We start from the raw sequence: 16,389 nt of genomic DNA, 5'->3' as shown, positions 1-16,389 counted from the left end.
TTTGGGTGGTTGTTTTTTTTTTTTTGTTTTTGTTTTCATTAGAAATGTATCATATCGTAATGTATGTCTGATCATCTAAGTCATATACTGTTACTTCTTTTCCTCGATTAGATATCTCTAAACTCTTCTATAGTAATGTTACCCTGATCGTATTTCCTCAGTGAGGATGTCTGTACGTGCTCATACATACATGTAGTATTCACATATGTTTGTGTATGTAAAACCCCAAATACACGCATGGGTCCTGTGGAGGCAGAAGCAGTTGTGAGGCAGGCAGTGGTGCTGGAGGTGCAGTGGAGCAGGCAGGAGCAGCCGAGTGGGCAGCAGGCCCATGCTGAGCCCATCCCTGCAAACACACACCGTGTTTTACACAGTTTGTTTATCTTTGCCTTAGGGCTTAAGTAAACTAGAGCTGTAATGATAAACTGTGCAGATTTCTGTTACAGATTCTTGAATTCTCCCTTTATTACTTAGTGTACTTACAAATAACATTTTTTCTACTTTATGTGTTACAATTGAGAGCGCTGGGGCTCCTATTTAATTCCATTGTATTTCTTATTACTGCCAGATGTGTTCACCACAGCTGGGAGCACTGCAGTGAGTTCCGAAGGAATTACTCCCCGAGTGCAGTCTGAAGCAGAAATGCCGGAGTGTTGCTCTCCAAAGGTCTGTGCAAACTGTCTGCCATACATTTGCTCCTTCAGTTCTGGTATTGAATATGTCCTGATCTGGCAGTACTGTCACTTAGCGGGGCATACACTTCAAGCGCTCTCCTAAGGCTGGCTGCTCTCTTCACAACAGCCTAGTGAAGAGAGCAGGCTAGAATGCCTTAGCACCACAGACTGAATTTGGCTGAAGGACACATCTGCAGGAGCAGCTGCTTTTGTGTTGGGATCTACCTGCATGCATTCTGCAAGAAGGGTCTGCGATAGGGCACCAGAAGAAGCAGTGAGTGGTTGATAATGGCCGTGATGTGCATGGTGAGGATCAGAAAAAGGCTGCTCTGCATGTCTGCTCAGCAATAGGAATGAGGATACGGAATAGTGGGCAGCACCGCGAGGTGGAAGGCTGCAGTAGATAAGGGCAGAGTGCAGAAAAGGGAGAAAAAGCAGCGCCTGGAGCTCAGTGCTGGGTGTTGTGTTTGCAGATAACACGTGTGGCTTGTTGAGATTGTTTAAAACAGTTTCTCCTGCAAACTGATTTTTGCCAGGGATTTAATTGCTGGTTTGCAACTGCATGTGAATCGCTGTTTGAACTGTTGTTTGTATTTATCTTCCTCAAATACCTGGTGTTAATTCTGGAGTAATAGGATTGTCAAGCTACAAAGATATTGTTCTGATCTGTAAATGAAAATAGCCATTAGTTAACAACCATTGGAGTTCATCAGCTAGATGTCTTGGCTGCAACTCTGCTTTATGTGGGCAGAATTTAAATGGGATTGGGGTCAGCAGTAATTCAGGCTGATCAAGGATGTGGGGTTTGCTTATTGCCAAGCTGTATGCAGATTAGAAAAGAATGGTCAGGGAACTTGCATTAGCAGTAAATGAAAACAAAGATTGATCCATATCTCTATTCTTTAATCATCACCTTGGGTGGGGATTGTGCTTCTTGAACAAGCGGGCAAAGAAAAGTAGCAGATTTCTCTCAAGATTTTCTGTACCTTTGGTCTTTTATTATCCCTTTCCAGTCAGTTGCAGAAAATGGGCTGACATATCCGCCTGTGCTGGGATGGATGTGCCTGTGCCAGTATTGCTGTGCCTGCTGACCTCCTCTCCGTACAAAGGCAAATGGAAAAGCCTCACAAACTTTTTCTTGAATCCTGAAGCCAGGACTGAGGCCTTAATTCTTAAAATGATTGTCCTCATTTTCATTGTGTTCTTGGCATGTGAATACAGGATTTGGAACTGCCTGCCCTCCACTTGTTTTTCCACGTTGAAGACATTATAGCTGGTGCTGCTTTGTTCCATGTACATCCCTTTGCCCATAGAAGTTACAGCTGAGCAGCTGCTTTGTGTGGGAAACTGATCTCTAAGAAGGGACACTCGCGGATCTTGTCTTACCTCTGTTGCACTGGTGTGCATGAAATAAGTCTAAAGTCATTTAACAATCATAATGGCTGACTCAACTTTACATGTTTTCCTATTGTGTAAAAAGTCTTATCTGCTAAATTTGATTTTTACTGAAGAATGCTTTTAAATAGTCTTTATCACAGATGCTCACTTAATTCTGCCCCATGCAGGTCTTTCAAAATACAGTCTTTTCACTTCTCTTTCTCAAAAGAAAGCAAGGCGGGACCAAAACGCATAGCATGTATAAGTGAATTGCTGGTGTGCAGCCCAGTGGGAAAAGGAGGTCGTTTAAGATAAGGAAAAAACCTCTTGAACAAATCTCTGTATTAATGAATTCAGAAGTTGCCTGCTTGCTTGTTAATGTGGGTCTATTGTAACTGCTAGCTCAGCTGCCTGTTTGGCTTTGTGAAGAGCCTTCCATACTGTAGTTTTCAAATACAGAACTAAAACCATGCTGAGCTGTTCTTCTGCCCTGACGAGAGCTTTTATGTATGTGCAGTGGCTGCCTTCCGTTTGCTGTCTTGTTCTCCAGCCCTCAGTTTTATAAGCAGGCAAGGCAGCCCTGTGTCCTGGCAGCACCTCTGCTTAAACTGGAGCAGCGTTGCTGCCCGTCTAGGAGGGGTGACCCATGTGTTAGTTCATTGTTTGCTTATCCTTCTCTTGCTTCAATGACAGAATACGTTTTTCCTTTGAGAGGGATAGGGAGAATGGAAAATAGTTCCCTTCTTGATGAGAAGTCCTTGGGCTCATTGTCAGCAGCAAGTCAGTTGTGAATATGGGTTTCCCCAAACAAGCGTGCCCTATATGTACGTGCTGACAGTCTGTTAAGCTTCCTTGACCTCAGCTGCTCCATCCGGCAGGCTTGGAGGTATGTAAAGCATGCACAGCATCTTCTTGCAGGTCCTGGCAACGATGGGTTGAAAATAATAACAGAAGAAATAATCACAGAGTCTCTATTATTTTAAAGATGCATATGAATGCTCATAGGCATATAACTGATGAAAAGAACTTGCTTCAACATTAACTTGCTAGGCAACGTGCTTGGCATTACCTTGTGCCTCTCTTTGCAGTCTCATACAGAAATCCAGGCTGCCTGGGCACTGAGCCAGCAGTGCTTTTCAGCAGCGCTCCAGGGACTGCCCCGTCATCAGGGTGCTGCGTGGTCCCATCCCACTAGGCGCCATCAGCCCTCCCAGCAGTGTGTACCTGTTCCCAGGGCTGTGGGGCTGCCTTGCACCCCAGGCAGTGTTGTGCAGGGCTCAGTGACAGCCACCCTTTTGCCCGTCCCTGGCCCTGTGCTTTCCTTGGAGCCCCGGCCTTCTGACTGGAGCAGGAGGAGCATTGTCTGAATGCATGTCTAGGAAAGGCAGGCAGCTGGTACAGAGCCAGTGCTCACAGCAGAAAAACCTGACCTGATGGTGTCAGTGGATTGAGTCCTTATTTCTGTTGTGCTCTCCTTCCAGGAAAAACAGCCAGAGTATTGCTAGAAGCTGAAAAGGTGACGGGTGGGGTTTGAGGTAGTTGGGTGGCACTGGTTGGTCTTTTGATCTTCCAGTGCAGGGAGCTGAGCAGCTGCCTGTGGTTGCTCTGATTTCCTGGGGAGTTGTGTCGTTAGCTGGAAAGTGATGGAAAAGAAAACAGTTTGTATTGGGGTTCATGGAAGTGAGGTCTTGTAGGGTTACAATACGTGCAACTGGAATGAAACGTTGTTATCGTTGTTATTGTTACTTTTCCCCTTTCCATATTGATTTCCTATTTACATAGAACTTGATGCGAATGCAGCTCTTTTAACTGAAGATTTGATTTCCTTCCTGTGTCTGAACTGTATACACAGTGTTGTAAACCTCTCCTTGTCTGTCTTCACACAAGTGTTTGATTCAAAATATAAACAAAATTAGAATGCTGAATGTATTTGTACTTAAAATCCTTCCAGGTGCAGAAATGCCAGGAGTTTATTAAAGCAGGTAAGGAATGCTGAAAAATATCTTCTTTTGGAAATCATAGCCATGAATTAAACCAAATGGGTAATTAGGAATCAGACCGTGCAGACAAAAGGCAAAGAAAGGTTTCTAATTATCTTGTCATTTAAATACAGCTTTCATTCAAGGAAAGGCTGTGAGAAAGGCTATTTTTAGGCTGAAGTTTTGCAGAGCCCTGTGGGAATGCAGTGTCCCTCTAATAAATCTGTCCTCCTGTGTTTCAGAGATTTCCAAGTGTTCATCTGAGAATCGTGCTGTCTCCACGCTTCTTCCCTGTGCTGGAACTACTGGGGTTCTGTGCTGCAGTTCTGGATGGCTGGTTGGGGTGTGTTTAGTCCAAAAACATTACTGTGTTTTTTATCCTTGTGATTGGACTCTGCTGTTAGTGGTTTACTTAAAACAAAGACAGACGCTGGCTGTGGTGCTGGCTGCCCAACTGGAGCTATCTGGGGTATTTCAAGTATTTCTGGGTTTTCACTGACAAGGATAAGAACATCTGTAGCTGTCTGTCCTTACTGCTGCCTGCTCCTGGCTCAGTTATTCCTCTTGGAATTCCCAGGGTGTTTGGGAATACTGGTGCTGAGGGCATGCAGCTATGCTGGCATTGGCTGTTTCAGACCCTGCGTCCTTGTAACGTGAGGTTCTACATTGGATGTTATCTTTAATAGAGATAAAGTTAAACATCAACGCAAAGAAAACAATCAGGGTACAGGCAGAGTACATGTCTGTTTTGTTACAGGGTATGAGTGACTTTGTTCTGCAGAAACTTTTCATCCATTATTCAGTGCTTTGGTATATTCTGAGGATCATTCGTTCCTCTAAGAAGTTGGTTTTGTTCCACTAAAAATGCTGCAGTCAGGGCTGCCCAACGCGTTGTGGGAGACAGCAGCTGGTTTGCACTGTGCTGCTTCTCAGGATGGCTTAAGTTTGGTGTGGAAGGAACTGCAGAACTCCCCTTTGAGTCCCAGTCCTGCGTGTGAACAGCAGTTTTGTTGTATCCCCACTGGATGTGCTTAAATCTGCTTAAACCCCAGCAGGTATCAGTTGAGCTTAAAGATGAATTCTAAATCATTAAACTCATTTACGAGCATTTAGAAGGGAGTTTGGACAGACTGAGCTGAACGGATCATAAAGGATTGCTGCTAGGGAGGTGTGGGTTGTGCCGGGGCTCAGGCTGTAATATAAGACCACATTCCTTTCCTGTGAGCTTTACTGTATGACTGCTGCCAAGTCACAAGAGTCCATAAAGGCACTTGCAAGCTGATAGACAGTTAAATCCACAGAGAGCATCTGGAGGGGAGCAGGCTGCTGGGTGGGAAGGAGCATCCTCTCCATTCAGCATGTGAGAGTCCATTGCCTGCAAGCATTTGTGTCTGCTATCTAACATCCCTGGGTTAGGGCTTAGAAACAACTGCTCTTTTCAGAATGCCCATATAACCCACAGTGAGGTGATGAAGATCATTTATTTTGGTTGCTTTCCTACTTAAAAAATCCAACACAGCTATTATACAGAGCAGGCAGATACCAAGCTTTGCTAATCTGGTTTGTAACACTTGTTCTTCTGTTTTCTCTCAGAGGAAGCGTCCCCTATATTTCTTTCTAGCTTCTGGCTTTTGTCACCAAAGGCACCAGAGCGCCCTGTACCACAGCCGGGCCTGGGAGCACCATGTCGTGCTGCTGGGTCTGCAGCCTGCAGGGCCAGGATGGGCAGCCCTGCTCAGTATTCCCTTTTTTTGTTTGTCCCGGCTGTTGAGGGAGGAGGAACACACAGAAGTAAGAACAGGAAGCAGTTTCTGGAATCACAAATAGCTGCTTGCATTTCTCTTTGTACATTTTCCATGTAATGACAGAGACGTTCAATTTTTCTTCTCTTGCTTTCAGACTGCAATTTCAGCAGCTTTGTATTTCCTCTCCTGGGAAGGTTTGAATGAAGATGTAAATGATACATAAACCCATTGACACCACGCACAAGTCCAGAAGCGCATATTTAATAGCACTCTCTGAAGCCAGCTGAGAAGCAGCTGTGCTCCTCTATGTTCCGTACAGCTCATCTTTTTCTCCATGGTCACTGAGTGAAGTGCTGTGCTGACCTCCAGCTTCAGGTGCTTGTAAGGCCTTTGCAAAGGCAGGGGAACCTTCTGGGCAGGGCTGCTCCCAGCTTGGTACAGCGCAGGAGCTGGCAGCCACCCATCCGCTCAGTGCTGGGCACTCTGCAGCACACGATCCTCGGCCTGCTGCAGGGATGGCCCTGTGACTCCTCAGCACGTTTTTCCTGACTAACTTGAAAACTGTTTAAACTCACTACTGATGTCCATAGGACACCTCGTTCCCCACAGCAGCTCTGCTGGGCAGAGTTTCTGCTTTAGGACCAGAATCACTTCACAGGAAGAATGCCCTCCTCAAGGTCGCAGCCACCTTTAGTTTGATTTTTGTGTAAAACCAGCCTAATTTTGAAGCCGAATGAAAAGCAGTAGTAATATTTTGTCTAAGGGGACTCGTGTCATAGATAAAAATAATCTTAGAAGGCTGCTTAGGCTGAAGGAGAACAGCTAAGGCTCCTGTTCTCCTTCAGACAGAGACCTTTGGTAAAACACCACTTTGTCTGTATTTTTCCCCCCTCCCCCTTTTTAAATCCAGGCTTTTTCTCTTTTGGGATTCACCTCCTGGCTTGGGAAGTGTTTCTCTGTCCTCATCTTTTTTTCTCATTAGTCAGTTTAAAGTGTTGTCTGAGTTCTCACACATCTCAGCTTCTGACGTGCTTGTCTAAGATGAAGGTGTTTCTTTACTTTCTTGCCATACTACCTTCTCCATACCCATTCTCCTTTTGTTCTTCCCCCCACCTTCAACTGTCAGTTCTTTAATTCCAGCTGCCAAAACCTCTGTTTGCAGACTGTGCAACCAATGTGCTTTGTAAACTGTGCTTATGCAACACTTTACAGTACTGAGCCCTGTGCAGGCACACAACTGTGCCAGGGTGCTGGGGTTCAGATGCGTCCCTCTGCTGCAGGAGGGAGCACTCTGGTGTGTTAGTGTAGGAGACATAGTACTGACTTGGTGTTAAAAAAGAAACCTGGGTCCTCTACCATGGCATTCAATGATCTGAGGCCCTCAGAAAGGAGCTCTACATGGACAGATGGAGAAGTGCTTTGTAGAGGAGAGAGAGTAAGCTGAAGAGAGCTCTGGCATTTCCAGTTCTTTTTCCTGCTGAATCAGTGGTGCAGCAGAATGGGGCTGGATTCTGTGCTTCCCTGACCAGTTGAGTTGTGTTGGTGATCCTTGTGCTCTTAGCAGAGAATTGCTGCATCTGAGTGCTGAGATGTGCTTTGGGGTTTGGTGTACTTGTGTTACACATACGTGTGTGTGCATGTAAAAATGTGTGTAGTTGGTCAAAATTATTTTGGTAGAGCTATATAGATCCTCATGCATTGCATATTTAATTGCATTCACTGTTAATAGGCTCCTATCTTAATTAATATAAGGTTCTCTTAGGGAAGCAAATGAGAACAATTTCAAAAAGGTTTACTAGAGAAGAAAGATGATGAGTTCTGAAAATGATGGTGTAGTGGGTGAGAACATGGGTGGGTTTAACAAGAGTTGGATCTGGGATGTCGCCTTTCCTTTTTAAGGACCTTTCAAGAAGCAGAGATGTAAAGGGACTGAAGAGGAGATGTAAAGGGGGCAGATTCTCATGTAGCTCCTCCAGTCATTCAGTGGGACTCACAGTTAGGTGGGTGCAGTTAGTTGTGGGCAGCCAAAATCGTGGCCCTCTTGAAGTCAGTAGAAAACTCCTGCAGCCTTTCATGGGGCCAGGACATGGTCACGCGTTACACGTGTTGATGTGTAGTTTCCACTGAGGAAACGTCAGCCAAGAAGCTCAGCGAAGCATGGAGTCTGAATGTAGAGTACAAATTGCAACCTTGAATTTAAGGAGGAGAGGCATGCTTCAATGGCAGCTCATTAGAGAAAAGCAGATAGAAGCTCCCATGCCTCACGCTCTGCATCTCCTCGTTTTCTGATTCTGTTGCTACGGCACTCATAAAATTCCAGCATTTTTTGTGCAGCAAAGGGAAAGCGTGGTAAGTCACTCTGGGGTTAATAGCTCCCAGGGTGCCTGGGTCAGGTCCAGCATTTCTGACAAGCAGCCCAATGTAGGTAAGTCATTACATAGGGCTGAGGTATTGAACCTGAGAGAGATGCAGGTTTCACCACCTCAGCCTTCGCTCAGGGCAGGGTCCTGCTGCACGGAGCTGGGTGCGTGGTCTGCCTGGTGCATGGCAGGAGGGAGCTGTGTGCTCCTGGGAGCCCCTCCATCACTGTCAGTCATGGAAGAAGATACAATGGTTCTGCAGATAGTTGCTCAGTATTATTATTTTTGATAGGAACAGAATGTTCATTCCTACTTTTTTTTTTTTTTTTTTTTTTTTAACAAGGAAGAAGTGTTGGCTCCTTGGAAACGTGCCTGCAGTAATGACTGCCTCTTCCCTGTCACTTATTGTGGCGTTGTCTGGGCAATGTGCAAGCAAAGAAGGGAAAAAAGATGAAAATAGCATCCTTCAGCTCCCGAGATGTGGTAGCGCAGGCTCCCAAGCTTTTGGTCTTTGCTAATAGCAACCATAGAATATATATATAGAATGTCTTCAGCTGTGGCAAGCAGTGCTTTGGTCCTTTTGTTTGGCAGCTTTTGAAGCACCTTATCTTCCTGCTAGGTTCTTTAAATAGCAACATCTGAACTATTTGTCATCAGCTAAAGGAGTTTGTGTCTGCATTTTTGGGACTGTTCTCCTATGGAAAGGGCATTGTTAGCAGTAATTAGATGAAATTCACGTTCAGACATGTAAATGGAATCTTAAAACTGGAAAAATACCACTTAAAAATAAGTAGGAGAAGGGTGGACCTTCAGTTTCATGGCTCTCTTTCATGATTGTGGTTCACTGCACTTAATGTGAACAGAACGTACAGGTGGGTGTGAATTTTGGAAAGTCTGATAACCTTCTGTAGAAATAACCCCCAGTTACTGCTGTGCCCCATGAGGTTACACTGATGCTGTACCTGAAGGACCCAAGGCACACTGATGGCATTGCAGTGACTCACAGTCTGTTGCTTTTAGACAGCGTGCACAACTGGCTGTTATAGGGAGATGCTTGGATGCGAGGCAGGGGGAGAGAAGATATTAGCAAAGAAACTTCTTTCATCCACAGTGGCTAAAGCCAAGGCAGTCAGAATGCCAGCATTAACAGAATCTTTTTTCCTGCTATGCAATCTGTTTTTTTTCCTCTCCTGAAAGCTTTTTAATTGATGCTACAAAGCATTAACTTTTGCTGATTATTTTAACAGCAAAAACGACTTAAGAGGGAAGTGGGAAGAACCAAGGAATGTACCTTTTGCTGATTGATTTATGGTTACAACTCAGCTGAGCACTGTTTGGAATAAAAGAGCTGTAGTTGTGCTGAAAGGAAGGGGCAGGAAGGGAGGCTGTGTCCTGTCCTGGTGGCTGTGGGCACAGATGCCTGTGCTGCTGGAGCAGCCTTTCCAGCACAGCCCTCCTGCTCGTGGGCAAGAAGCACCGCTGCCTCGGTTGGGTTCACATCCCTGCCGGGGAGGGAAAGCAGCAGCAGAAGTATCTCACGAGTGGCCGGGCTGCATCCAGTCCTTTGTGCTTGTGGTGTCCTCTGCCCCTGCTGTTGTTGTGAGACAGTGAGAGCCCTATTCATTCATGCATGCTAATTATGATAGAGACTTGCACTGATCCTTCTGAGAACAGTTGGCTCGTTTTCAACTAACTGTAAACAGGCTGCCCGAAGTCACGAAAAGAGTCTAAAAAGAACGTTATTGATGTTTCCTAGCTAGCTGCCAGTTAATGCAGCAGCACAGGGCCGAGTGCAGATGGCAGAGCATAATTACATTTCAATTTCCTTCCTTTAAATTATAGTAGATTCTACTTTCATTACAGCTTTAATTTTATTGCAAGGGCCTATTTCTTTAGCTCTGTGTGTGAAACCAAGTGCTGAGGTGGCCCTTCAGGAACAGGCATTACCCTTGGAGCTGCATCATATTTAATAAGTATGTATAACACAGTAATCTTGTAAAAGGTGGTTACCTCAATTATTAATAATTAGGATTTATGAGTTAAGTAATATGCTGCAGCTGTGTCCTATTGGCAAATCCGTATGGAAAGCTTAGAGTTCTTGGTGACAAACGAGCATTCTGAGCTATGCATTGTGTGCTCCGTTATGCAAAGGTGCTGTGCCAACGCAGCTTTGTCTCAGCAGTGAGAATCGCATCGGGCAGCGTCAGTGTGCTTTGCTTCCAGTTAAATGTACTTAGAGTGGAGCAGCCCCGTCTGTGCGCTGCTGACCCCGGGGCCGGCGGTGCCTCCTGTGCCGCACGTCACCCCGCAGCTCCCTGCTGTGAGCCGCTCTGCTGGCTGCTCTGCGGCAGCGTGGCCGTAGGGCTGCACTGCAAAGCTTTTGGGGCTGAAATCTGGAGAAAGCAGGGCTGTGCGTTGCAGGTGGGGGCAGGGAGGGAGGGGTGCTCAGCGTGACGGAGCCTCTGCTGCCCAGGGCTGCTCGCAGGTTCCCGCAGCTCGCTTAGATGTGAGAGTGCCGGGGTCGGTGAGGCAGCGCGGACGGTGCCTTGCCTTGTGTCGCTGGGCGTGCAGAGCAGCCCGGGTCGGGCCCTGAGCGTCCGCAGGCGATGGGCCGCTCCGTGCTGCGCCCCCGGCAGGTGCGACGCGCAGGGACGGGACTCGCGGCTGCGGGCAGCGCCGTGGAGCTGGGGCGGAAAGGTGCGGGGATCCCGCGCAGTCCCGCACGCTCCGGGGCGCTGCCGGGACCGTGTGCACGTGCTGCGCTCCGCGGGACGCTCGGGGCGGGCGCGGGGCAGCGCTGTGCCGAGGAACGATCCCTCGGAGCGTTCCGTCACCTGGCAGCCCGCGGGGACGCGATCTCACGTCAACGTCGAGGCGAATTGCTTCGCTTCTCGCTGAAGCCCGACCTCGCTTTGCTGGAGCCGTGCGGGTCCTGCGGGGCGGGAGGCGGCCGCGCTCGGGCCCCGGCGGCGCCGCGCGGAGGTGAGACCGCGAGCTGCGAGCGAGACGGGGCGGCTCCTCCTCCTCCTCCTCCTTCCCCCCCTTCCCCGTCCCGGCGCGGGGTTGCGGCGCTCGCGGGGCCGATCCGCGGGGCGGGACGCGGCGCTTCCGCCTCGGGGGAAGCGGCGATGGACGCGGTCGGCGGGGCGCTGGGGAAGAGGAGAGGCACCGCGCGGCCGCACGGCAAGCCCCGGCCGCAGTCCTACCAGAGCCCCGGCGGGCTGCTCGTCACCGACTTCCCGGTGGAGGACAGGTGCGCCTTCACCCTCGCGCAGCCCGCGGCCACCGTCAGCGCCGCGCCCCGGGGGGGTTCCCCGCGCCTCCCGTCCCGCGTGGGCTCGGAGCCGCCCGCCGGGCTGCTGGCGCTGCTCTCCAGCGCGTCCCTCGGCTTCGTCGCCAACGGCGCTTTCCCGGCGCCGGGCAGCCCCCCGCCCCGAGGGGCTCGAGTTGAAGCCGAGCGGGGACCGGCGGGGACCGAGGGCATCTCCAGGACCATGTCCCCGGAGCGAGGAGTCGCCGCCCCGGCCCCGCTCCCCGAGCAGTCCGCCGTCACGCTGAGCACCCACAGCCCCGCCGCGCTCAAGGTGGGCACGCAGCAGATCATCCCCCGCGGCCTGGCGTCCGACAGCAAAGCGACCCACAAGGGCGGCGCGGATGCCGGCAGGAGGGTGCTGAAGGTGCGCAGCATGGTGGAGAGCCCCGCTGTGCCGCTGGGTGCCGAGGAGGAAACCGAGGGTGAGCCGGACAGCCCGGGCGTGCTGCGGCGCGGCCTGCGCTCCACCTCCTACCGCCGGGCCGTGGTGAGCGGCATCGACCTCGACGGCTCCGCCAACTTCAAGAAGAAAAACAGAATGTCTCAGCCCATCCTGAAGGCTGTTGTTGAAGATAAGGAGAAGTTTTCCAGCCTGGGGACGACGAAGGTAATTGAGCTGTGTGAGGTGCGCTGGTTTGGGTGCTGCAGGTTACGTACCGGCACAACTTGTCACCTCCACGTTTTCTATAAGTGCTCATTTATTCCCAGTTTCCTTTTTGCTGCTAAAGCCCCTTTGTGGTCACGAGTGAGTCCCACAGATGGCTTAAAGTGCTGCTTCCAAAGCAGCAGTAGGGACTCCCTGGGCAGCTCCGGCGTGTGCTGCCAGCCTGGTGCCAATGGGCTGCCCCGGCCCCAAAGGTTCTGTGTTGCAGTTCAATGCTTCAGAATCTGCATCCAGAGAGCAGTAAACAGGAGAAAAGAGGCCCACTGGATTTGTTGGGTTCTGATTGAGGGAACAAATAGGCTGACAGGAAAACAGACTTCCACCCTGCTCAGAGACATCGCTTTAAAAGCATTGGAAAATATCAGAGTGTGACTTTGAATGGAGCAGAGTGCCCAGCCTTCTTGGTGAGCCCCAGGAATGATGCATTTCTGTAGAATGTTAATGCATGAAAATATATTATTAAGCCTTATTGGAAATAGTTCTTAAATGTCATGCTGTTCTCATCTAGTTCATTTTTTAATACCATCTGCTACTTTTTTTTAACATAGTGGTAGATGTGGTAGATTTCTGCAGCACTGTGGAATCGTGAGCAGATCCATGCAGAGGGCTGGTTTGGAGCTGCTGAAATGCTTAGCAGCTTTGTGACAGTCCTTGCTAAATTAAAGATGATGGTTCTGGAGGCTTCTGTGAAGGTGTGAGCAGCGGTGAAGCCGTGATAGATGAGAGCTGCTCCTGCAGGAGGGGCTGGCTGGAGATTTGCAGCAGTGGTTTGAGCAGAGTTTGAGGCGGGATGCTGTGACTCCCTGGCTTCACACACTGACTTCTTGTCAGTAGCGTTTTTCTATCAGAGCTGCCTTCCTGGGCCGTACAGCACCACAGCAGCCATTCTGTTTTGGAGCTTTGTTTTGGTTCTCAACATTTTTGTTTATGAAACTCTTTGCAGAGTGTGAAGAGCTCCGTGCGGCTCAGACTGAGCCTTGTGTCTCCTGGGGAAGCCCTGAGACTCTGAGCTGAGTTATGAGCTCCCGGAGCTCTTGTGGTGCTGATGCATGTAATGCTTTGAACGTGTAAGAAAAATAAAACATTTGGGACAATTGTATGTAAACAGTGTGCGAGGGTAGGAAAGTCCAGAGCAGCCTTTTGCTTTCTGTGATGAAACAGCTGTATTCATGTAGAGAAGAGGCTTCTGGAGCAGGTCTTGCTAAGTCAGTGCTTAAGTATGAAGTTCTTGTTACTGGTGGTTATTTTCCTTTCTTCTAATGTGTTTATGTCTCTTTCCTGTTAAAATTATTAGAAGAAAACGCTGAGAGGACAAGGGACATTTGATGGGGAAGGTAAGCCTTCTGTACATTACGAGGTGCTTAATGACAAGTGAAATGTACTTAAACATCATTTTGCACAGTTCCTTATTACTTGATTACACCAAATACCTTCTTTGTCAGTAACTGCGTTGTAATATGGAGCCATAGCTGTGGCACTAGCCGTACTTTAACAGTTATTTTAATGAATATGGGATGATGGGTTACAAATGCCTTCTGGTTGAAGAATTTCTTTTCACCTTAAGCTCCTGTTCCCCTTAAAAGATGAACTGGTTGATGTGTGTCAGCACTAGCAGACCTGCAGAGGAGGTGCAGGTGAGGCAGACACAGCTCCTGGGGGTCAGCCTCAGGGTCAGCACTTGCAACAAATGCCTGGATTATTATTCTGAAAGCTCAGTGCTTTGCAGCTTTCCCCCCTTTTCACGATGAGCAGAATGCTGCTTCCACTGCCATGAATCCCTTGACTTTGCAAATCCTTTACTTTCTTTTCCACCTGGGCTTCAGATTTCAGTGTCAGAGAAAACCTGCCTGTGTGTCTGCCCTCTCATGTTACTCATTAGCTCAGAGTTTTGCTGCTTTTCCCAGTACTCAACAAAGAACTTTTTGCCTGGCAGCAAATCTGTGGCTGTCACAGTGGAACTGCTGTCACACAACGGCTGCTGCTTCCCTTGGCCCTTAATGCTTCCTGAGGACATCTCAGCTGCTGCCTTACCTTCCCTTTCCTCTTTATTCTGTCTTCCAAACTTTATGCTGTGTCCTGTTTGCATCTCTCTGTCTGTTTCTTGTTTTCATCTTCTCATGCATTGTCTCCTAATTACTTCCCTAGATGCTGTGGTGCCTCTCAGAATGCAGTTATTGTAAGGGATTTCCTGTCTTTGGAGTATACAGATTACATAGATGCATTCCAAGGAGCGGGTACAGAAGGCTGAGCCCGGTGTGGTGCCCGGCTGAGGGGCAGAGCAGACCCCATGGGGTGGGAGCTGATTGCTGCAGGTGCCCCCCGGCCTGCAATTCATAAGCTTTATTCTTAGTCAGGCACTCTTTGAAGTTTCTGTTTGGAATAGTTCTGCCTTGAGATCTCTGAAGCCTGGGTCATTCCTTTCTCTTAGTGAGGTGGGAAGGCGGTATTTAAAGCTGATGGAGTAAAAGGGAATGGGTGTTGGATGTACAGCAGCCTTTCTGATGAAATTAGTTAGACCTCCAAATCGGCACTGCTCTGCTGACAGCTCGTTCTGTTTTTTAATTGCTGGTTAATTATGAAACGTCATACAGCAAAGGGAGGGCAGAAAAATTGTTTTCTGTTTTTTTCTTGACAAAGGACACATCTGTGCTTTAATGCAGTCAGTGTGGATCTTTTTTGGTAGCGTTACAGTGATCCATTGTTACTGTACTGCTCCATTGTCCATCCGAAGTAAGATGCAATCTTTGTCTGTTGGAGTTTGTGAACAGCACGTTGACGTTTTCATTTCTTTCATTGTTTAAGTGTGACTTATTTTTTATGAAAAGCAACTAAATGATTTCATGTAATTAATGGCATATTGTTACTTTTTTATAGAAAATGCTGTATTGTATCAGAACTACAAAGAAAAAGCTCTGGACATCGATTCTGACGAGGAGACGGAGCCCCGAGAGCAGAAATCAGATGAAAAGGTTGTTTTTCCCTATAAACCCCTGAGATCAACATGGAGTCAGCTATCAGTTGTGAGTATTTAATCACTGCAAAGCCAGACAAAGGCTATCTGAGCTGCTCAGACCGCACTGAAGCAGATCTGCTTGCTGCGGAGTCTTCAGCTGAGCTTTATCATCATCTTCCTTTCCCTTCCACAATATATATTGAGTTTCTGTGGGTACATCTATCTACAAATTTGTTACCAGTCCAGGTTGTGGTTGTGCAGATTTAGATTTTATTTGGGTCTCATGTAAGGTCTTTTTCTGACTTTTAGAACCTCACCTTTATATATGACATAGAGAAAGATTATTATCATACCACACCATGATGGAGGATGTTTGACCATTGGGCCCACTAGCTGTGTTTACCCCAATAACCAGTATTGCTGAGTAAGGTTTTCTTCTTAGAAGGGCTGTCCTATAGGCGACCTTGTGGTTCAAGGTATTGAAATATGAACACCTCTCTGAGTCGTTAATTATAAAGAAGCCAAGACAAGGTGGTTTTAAAAAGATCTGCTTTGAATTTTCTTTCAACAGATTGAGTACTTAAAATGTAGTTCATTTTGCTTAATACTGCAAAAACATTGTTTCTAATGAGGACAAATTGGTTTTCTTTTGCCTTCTAGGCAAACTAGCAGTTAAGTGCTTGACAGCTGAGGTATTTCAGAAGGAATGGTACTTGGTAATGATGATTGCAAAAATGCTAATTTGCCTTGAGACCAAAGTAGAATTGTCTCAGTAAATACCAGTGGTGTGTTGTGCTTACAGTTACATAAACCAAACTTGTTCTTCACCATTTCTAACACGGCAGACTTGTTTTCTGACTGTACTTGATTTACAAGGCTTGAAGTGGGAAGTAGAAGGGAAGAGGTGCTCTATGAAAATCAAGGGTGGGAACCTGTGAGTCTCACAGTGTCTCTGTTTACAACTCTCTGGAAAAAGCATGTGCTGTCGTTTAGTATTAAAAAGAGTAAGTGCTGAACTGCAGCAGGAAGTCAGCTGGGAAATGCTGAAGCGTTGGATTTCAACATGCATTAGGAAAGGAGGGGTGTAGGAGGTGTCTGGCCCTTGTTAGCTGTGACTGTGCTGGGAGAGGAGGGGAAAGACCGCAGAGCAAATCCGTCATCCCTGCGAGGTGTCTCTGGCCATGAAGCCCTCACACCTGATGTTGGTCTGCTTTTGGAGGTAAAACCTTTGTGTATTCAGTTGTTAAGGCCTTTAGACTGTAATAAAAAGGTGCTTCTGTATTCTTGCAGCATTTACACATGTAGAAGTAAGGGAGACTTTTCA

At 47.7% G+C, this 16,389-nt stretch overlaps 1 protein-coding gene across 1 annotated transcript in view; it reads left to right on the top strand.

The window, feature by feature from the left end:
- The first annotated feature begins 555 nt into the window (after positions 1 to 555).
- The window catches only part of ARHGEF26 (Rho guanine nucleotide exchange factor 26), a 44,490-nt gene continuing 28,656 nt past the window's right edge, over positions 556 to 16,389 (top strand). The window contains exons 1-3 of the mRNA XM_015872184.2: positions 556 to 12,055; positions 13,407 to 13,446; positions 14,987 to 15,132. Coding sequence (XP_015727670.1) covers positions 10,742 to 12,055; positions 13,407 to 13,446; positions 14,987 to 15,132 — 1,500 coding nt within the window. The 5' untranslated portion in view covers positions 556 to 10,741. The remainder of the gene's footprint in view (positions 12,056 to 13,406; positions 13,447 to 14,986; positions 15,133 to 16,389) is intronic.

This window comes from Coturnix japonica, chromosome 9 (genome assembly GCF_001577835.2).
Source record: "Coturnix japonica isolate 7356 chromosome 9, Coturnix japonica 2.1, whole genome shotgun sequence".
Taxonomy (NCBI): Eukaryota; Metazoa; Chordata; class Aves; order Galliformes; family Phasianidae; genus Coturnix; species Coturnix japonica.
The sequence above is the reverse complement of the archived record's forward strand: the minus strand, read 5'-3'. Positions and strand labels throughout refer to the sequence as shown.